The sequence below is a fragment of the Octopus bimaculoides genome, chromosome 9, assembly GCF_046866305.1.
Source record: "Octopus bimaculoides isolate indiv1 chromosome 9, ASM4686630v1, whole genome shotgun sequence".
Lineage (NCBI taxonomy): Eukaryota > Metazoa > Mollusca > Cephalopoda > Octopoda > Octopodidae > Octopus > Octopus bimaculoides.
Window position 1 is genome coordinate 92,089,781 of NC_142936.1, and position 7,500 is coordinate 92,097,280.

Here is a 7,500-nt window from a genome sequence, read left to right on the forward strand (position 1 = left end):
CCACCACCACCACCACCATTATCACTTGTCTCTTTGAAAAACAGCATCATAGTGGCTTTCATTATGGAGACATTATACAATTATCTTTGGGAAAGGAATTTTCTAGGTTTCCACAGCTGCGACTTGAAACAATAAGTAAAACAAACCAAAAAAAATCATTTCAAAAAACAAGAAACGACAACAACAAACTTCATCTTCATCATCATCATCACCATCACCACAACCACCATCATCACTACCACCATCATCACTACCCCCATCATCACTACCACCATCATCATCACCATCACCATCACCACAACCACCACAACCACCACCATCATCACCATCATCATCAAAATCATCATCATCATCAACATCGTCATCATCATCATCATCATTTAATGTCCGTTGTCCATGCTGACATGGGTTGGATGGTTTGACCGGGGTTGGCAAGCTGGAAGGCTGCACCAGACTCCAGTCTGATTTGGTATGGTTTTCTACGACTGGATGCCTTTCCTAACGACAACCACTCTGAGAGTGTAACGGGGGGCTTGTACGTGCTACCGGCACAGGTGCCATTTGAATGACACCAGTATTGTCTCGTTAAATATGTGTTTGTGTGTCTGTGTTTGCTCCCAACTATTGTTTGACAACCGGTGTTGGTGTGTTTACGTTCCCATAACTTACCTGTTCAGCAAAAGAGACTGATAGAATAAGTACTAGGCTTACAATGAATAAGTCCTGGGGTTTATTCGTTTGACTAAAGACTGACACAAGTAAAAGAATAAAAGAATAAAAGAATTGGGGGTAGGGGCGTGGGGATGGATTCCATCGACTATAATTCCATAAGGTGGTGCACCAGCATGGCCACTGTCTAGTGACTGAAAGAAGTAAAACAAAAGCTCAGTTCATTAGAGGGTGTCCTGAGCTAACTCTCATCTTTAAACATCTTTTTGTCTTAAACAGAACAAACTGCAGTGAAAAGCTTTTACATGTTCAAATACCACTCAGACATTTTCAAACCAGTCTTAACTAATGAAACATTAGATACATTATTTACAATTGACGGATATTTGTCCTCATCTTGCTTGTTGTTAACACATTTCGGCTGATATACCCTCCAGCCTTCATCAGGTGTCTTGGGGAAATTTCGAACCTGGGTTCTCATTCCTAAGGTATTTTTCAATGTTATTATTCCGAGTTCGATTCCAGGCAGTGACCTGAATAATAATAATAATAATAATAATAATAATAATAATAATAATAATAATAATAATAATAATAATAATAATAATAATAATAACAATAACAATAACATCAAAAAATACCTTCGGAATGAGAACCCAGGTTCGAAATTTCCCCAAGACACCTGATGAAGGCTGGAGGGTATATCAGCCGAAACGTAGTGTTAACAACAAACAAGATGAGGACAAATATCCATCAAATGCAAATAATGTAAATAATGTAAATAACGTAAATAATGTAAATAATGTAAGTAACGTAAATAATGTAAATAACGTAAATAATGTAAATAACGTAAATAACGTAAATAATGTAAATAATGTAAATAACGTAAATAATTTAAATAATGTACATAATTCCTCATCTCTAAAATATAGAACTGAAAGATTAGATGCCACGGTTATTATGCATTATGTCTGAGACAACAGATGGGGTGGCCATGGCTTTAGCATGTCTTTCAGTACCTTTTTTTTGTTTCCATGTTTCTATTTATGTATATTAAACATCGTTCTTCGATTTTTCCTTCATCCCTGCCTTGTTGCTGTTGTTATTGTTGTTTCCAGGCTCATTCCAAAGCCGACCTGAGACCCGGATGTCATCCTGTGAAAGACGTGGAAGTGTTCGACTGTGTTAATCGAATGACATGTAAGTACCTGGCCCTCCTCACATGTATGCACACACACACACACACACACACAGCCACCACCACCACCACTAACAACAACAACAACAAAAACACCACCACCACCAGCATACCATCACCGCCACTAACACCACAATGACCACCACCACTGCCACCGCCACCAACACCACCACCATGTCCACATGCATCCAACAAGCCATCCTGACATACAGACCCTACACACACACACACACACACACACACACACACGTGCGTACGCCCCCCTCACCTCCGTGCCCCCCTCCTTCCACCCACCCACCCCATTATCTTCCACCATTATCTGTGATGACAGGTGAGGCATGCCTTCCCAATAACACAACAATGTGCTAAAATGAATTGTTTAAAAATAGTGATGGGAGGAGAAGGGAGAGGAGTGAAAAGACCACAGAGCCTGCTGCTGCTGCTGTTGTTGGCATCTGCAGCGTTGGTGCTGCTGAAGTCACAGTAGTGGCGGTGGTAGTGGTAGTAGTAGTAGTAGTATACATACATCACACCTCCATATGTACGTATGTGCGTACGTATGTACAGACATATGTACATGTGTATGGTGTTTGTACCCCATCACTGCTTGAAAAACTGGCGTTGGTTTGTTTACATCCCCCATAACTTAGCAGTTCAGTAGAAGAGAATGATAGAATAAGAACTAAGGCTTTAACAAGAGGGAATAATTGGGGCCTGATTCATTTCACCAAAAATTCTTCAAGATGGTACTGCAGCATGGCCACAGTCTAATGACTGAAAGGAGTAAAAGATGAAAATATAGAGTGAAGTCTTTGGAACCCCAAGTTGGAACCAAAATCATCGATTATGCCAGACTTCAGTGAAAGACATCACACATGTGACATGACATGGTCGCTAAAACAATATAGAATCCTTTCAGGAAAAAAGACCATGTTGGAGATAAGTACGGAGAATCCCCTGTCATTGAAGACATTCATAGCAATTCCCAGAAGGAATATTGGTGGAATTCTCCAATCAAAACTTCTGCCAAGTGCAAACATAACAGGCTGGAGATTGTTGTTTGGGAGAGACAAGAAAAACTATGTATGTGCTGACATGAATATCTCTTTGGAAATCGAAGAGAAAGAGAATGACAGACAACTGCTTTGAAAACTCCAGCTTCTTTATATCCAGATTATAAATTCCTATTTAGGAGCAGCTGTGTGGTAGGAAGCTTGCTTACCAACCACATGGTTCTGGGTTCAGTCTCACTGCATGGAACCTTGGGTGAGTGTATATATATTTAATATACATGTATATAAAAATACATGTATATATATATACATATGGACATGTATATGTGTATGTATATATATATATATATATATATATATTTATCTTGCACACTCATATATATAGCTTACATTTATGCACACACACACATATATATACATACATACACACATGCACACATATATATATGAATAAATGCATACATACATATATATATATATATATATATATATAGTTAAAATAAGCAACAAGGATATCCAAAGTTAATGCAGTACGATCGTTTCATGTGACTCCATTTATTTAAGCAATGTGAACATTCCATCAAATGTAAAATGCAGAGCAATCCCCAGCTGCACAAAGATATAGAAATTTACTGAAATTTCATTTCAACAGAAGGACATAGTTTCATAACTATGTCTAAACTCTCCAAGTAGAAAGGAAGAATACAAAAAACCATTTTGGAATTGTATGGATAATACCATACTCAATTCTGGTACCTAAACTTAAGTACCATATTCACCTTGAATCTATATATATATACATCTATATATACATATATATATACATAGATATATATACATACATATATATATATATATATATATATATATATATATATATATACATATATATCCATATGTATGCATATATATATATATATATATATATATATATATATATATACACATGCACACACACACACACATACATACATACACGTGCATATTTGTATATATGTATATTTATATATACATGTATATATATATATATATATATATATATATATATATATATATATATATATATATATATATATATATATAAATAAATAATACACACACACACACACACACACACACATAGAAGAGTCTTGCCAAGCAAAAAGAACCTTGCCACTCCAAGCTTCAAAATGTAAACCCCCCCCCCCCCCCCCCCGCCACTTCATTGCAATATGCTTCCTCCAACAGACTCCCTCCACCCACACCTCCAGTACTTCAGCCACCCGGCCACCAGCACCACCGCACCACAGCACCTTCCACAACCACCCCTACTTCTATCCATCGTGGAGGGCGGAGGTGGGGGAAGGGTCCACCTCCTCTCCCCATCACTCTCTCCTCAACTACTTTCTCTCAAGTACCTACATCCTTTGGATTTTTAATACTGCTCATGCCACCACCACCACCACCACCACCACCACCACCACCACCACCACCACCACCATCATCATCATCATCATCATCCTCATCATCATCATCGTTGTCACCACCACCTCCACCACCTCCACGACCACCGCAATCATCATCATCATTATCATCATCACCACCACCTCCACCTGCCACCATTTCCAATGCCACCACCACTTAATGTTATAATCTACTGTGGGTGGTGGTGGTGGTGGTGGTGGGGGTAGTGACATAAGTGGTGTGGAGGCGGTGGTAAGAGGTGGGGGTGCTGCTGGTAGAGGACAACAACAACAACAACAACAACAACACTGAACCACTTCAGTTGCTTTTTTTGTATTTACAACCCCCCACCCCATGGACATATATCTGCGTGTGTATGTGTGTGTATGCATGTGTATATGTATGTGTGTGTATGTGTGTGTATGTGTGTGTACGTATGTGTAGTTATGTATGTATGTGTGTATGTGTGTATATGTGTGTGTATGTGTGTGTTTATGCATGTGTATGTATGTGCGTATGTACGTATGTATGTATGCGTGTGTGTATGTGTGTATGCATATACATGTATGTGTGCATATGAATGTGTGTATGTTTGCATGTATGTGTATGTGTGTGCATATGTATGTGTGTATATGTGTATGTATGTGTGCGTATGCATGTGTGTGTATGTATATGTGTGTACGTATGTGCATTTGTGTGTGCACGTATGTGTATGTATGTGCATATATGTATGTGTATGTATATCTATATGTATGTCTATATATGTGTCTGTATGTATGTATAAGGTGTATGTATGTATGCATGTGTATATTATGTATTGCATGTATGTGTGTTTGTATGTGTATATATATATGTATGCATGTATACTTGCATGCATGTGTGTATATATATATATATATATACATTTGTATGTCTATACGAACATACGCATTGTACATGCGTGTGTACTGTTTGTCTCTCTTGAGTGTTACCCCTCCATTCCCCTCCATACTCACACAACCACCCACACCCACACTCATCCAGACCCCTTAAGTTAAATACCCCACCCCACCACCAACCCACACCTCTCCCCGCTCAATGTTTACCTCAAAAGGTATTTTGTGCTTCTTGGTGATTTAAGTGCAAAACACACACATTTTCACATGCATATACACACATATAGAAAGTCTAATACATTACACACTCACATACACACTAACCCATTGCTCACTTTCACATCCATTTACATGCATATACACACACACACACATGTACGCATGCATACTTTTACTCTGTACACCCACACACTCTCACATATACACACACATACACATGCACACACACACACACACACACACTCACATATGGCCCACAATCATACACTTTACCATACACACACACTGTGGTAGTGATAGTAGTGGACATTGTGGTCATGGTAGCAGTAATGGTGGTGGTGGTGGTGGTGGTGGTGGTGGCGGTGATGACTGTGACAGTAGCTCCATTGGTCCCTAATGCTAGGATCACCACCCCTGCCACTACCACCACCACTACCACCCACATCACCAAATACAAAACAGAACCCTTCCCTATTCCTTTAAGAGACAGGCAAGTACGTGAGAAGACCCAACAAGGCAAGTGAGAGCATAATATGTGGCCTCTGCCCGAAGTGTAGCCAGCTCACTTATTCATATCTTTACTTCATTGGACTCTAAACTCTGCTTGCGAAGACCTGTTGAGACAAGTGAATTCGAAATCGAAATCGAACCAAATTCGACAACTGGCACCCATGCCAACCTCTCCTTCATTGGACACTAAATTCTGCTTGCGAAGACCTGTTGGGGCAAGTGAAATCGAAATCGTAATTGAGCCATATTCGATGACTGGCACCTGTGCCAGTGGAGCACTAACAGCACAGTCCGAGCGTGATCATTGCCAGAACAGCTGTCTGGCTTCCGTGCTAGTGGCACATAAATAGCACCATTTGAGGGTGATTGTTACCAGCATCACCTTACTGGCACTTGTGCTGGTGGCACATAAGAAAATCATTCAAGCGAGGTCGTTGCCAGTGCTACTGGACTGGCTCCTGTGCAGGTGGCACGTAAAAAACACCTGCTGGCATGGGTTGGACGGTTCAAATGGGGTCTGGGAAGCCAGGAGGCTGCACCAGGCCCGAATCTGATCTGGTAGTGTTTCTACAGTTGGATGCCCTTCCTAATGCCAATCACTCCCAGAGTGTAGTATATGTATATATATATATATGTGTGTGCGTGTGTATATATATATATATATATATACATATACATATATAATTTAATAAACAAAAATATGTATTTATGTGTTACAATTATTTTCATGCACTGAGAGCATGCCAAACAGTGTTTTTTTAATATCTCTGGCATGCTCTCAGCGCATGAAACTAATAGTAACACATAAATAGGTATATTGTGTTTATTAAATAATATCTATTGCTCACCAGACAAAGTACTTTTTTGTTGATCATACTGTCATGGAACAGTACACACACACACATATTTATGTATATTTATGTATATATTTTTTTCTTCTCCGTAGCATCACAACAATGTTGTTCTGCTGACAAAGCCCCTACACCCAGTTGCCAGGCTCTCTGCCAGAATCTCTACCTCACCAATACCCTGAAAAATCATGACCAATTGCAAGCCCTTGTGCAACATTGTTCTATAAAGAGTCAAGCCATGGTGCTGTGTGTTCTGGCGCAGGCCAAACCTGCTCACCTACGCAATATCAATCAATGTAAGTCCGGTTCTTCTTTCTAGTTTTGTTATTGTTGTTTTTGTTTATTACCCTTGTCTTTGTGTCTGGTGTCCTGGCAGAATGGTTAGCATGCAGACTGAAATGCTTAGCGGTATTTCGCCCGTCACACAACATTCTGAGTTCAAATTCCACCGAGGTCAACTTTGTCTTTCATCCTTTCGGGGTCGATAAATTAAGTAGCAGTGAAGCACTGGGGCTGATGTAATCGACTAGACCCCTCCACGCAAATTTCAGGCCTTGTGCCTATAGTAAGAGATTATACCTGTAAAAAGAAGGTATAAAGAGAGAAAGGCTCTCACCCTGTTGCCCCAGCACCTGTGGTTTTTATGGGGTTTTTCCATGAGTAACCTTCAAAGTGCTTCCTTCTATTGGGAGTTTTTACTTGTCATTATTATTATTATCATT

General features: G+C 39.6%; 2 protein-coding genes across 4 annotated transcripts in view; one reads left to right on the forward strand and one right to left on the reverse strand.

Moving 5' to 3' along the window:
• Window positions 1-7,500, forward strand: part of LOC106877629 (reversion-inducing cysteine-rich protein with Kazal motifs) — a 204,421-nt gene that overhangs the window by 166,730 nt on the left and 30,191 nt on the right. For all 3 annotated transcript variants that reach the window (XM_089358038.1, XM_089358040.1, XM_089358039.1), the window contains 2 exons: window positions 1,788-1,869; window positions 6,874-7,074. In XM_089358038.1, coding sequence (XP_089214164.1) covers window positions 1,788-1,869; window positions 6,874-7,074 — 283 coding nt within the window. The remainder of the gene's footprint in view (window positions 1-1,787; window positions 1,870-6,873; window positions 7,075-7,500) is intronic.
• LOC149134269 (uncharacterized) overlaps window positions 852-7,500 on the reverse strand; it is a 76,477-nt gene continuing 69,828 nt past the window's right edge. Inside the window, exon 2 of the mRNA XM_089358044.1 lies at window positions 852-1,202. Within this exon, the coding sequence (XP_089214170.1) occupies window positions 971-1,202 (232 nt within the window). The 3' untranslated portion in view covers window positions 852-970. The remainder of the gene's footprint in view (window positions 1,203-7,500) is intronic.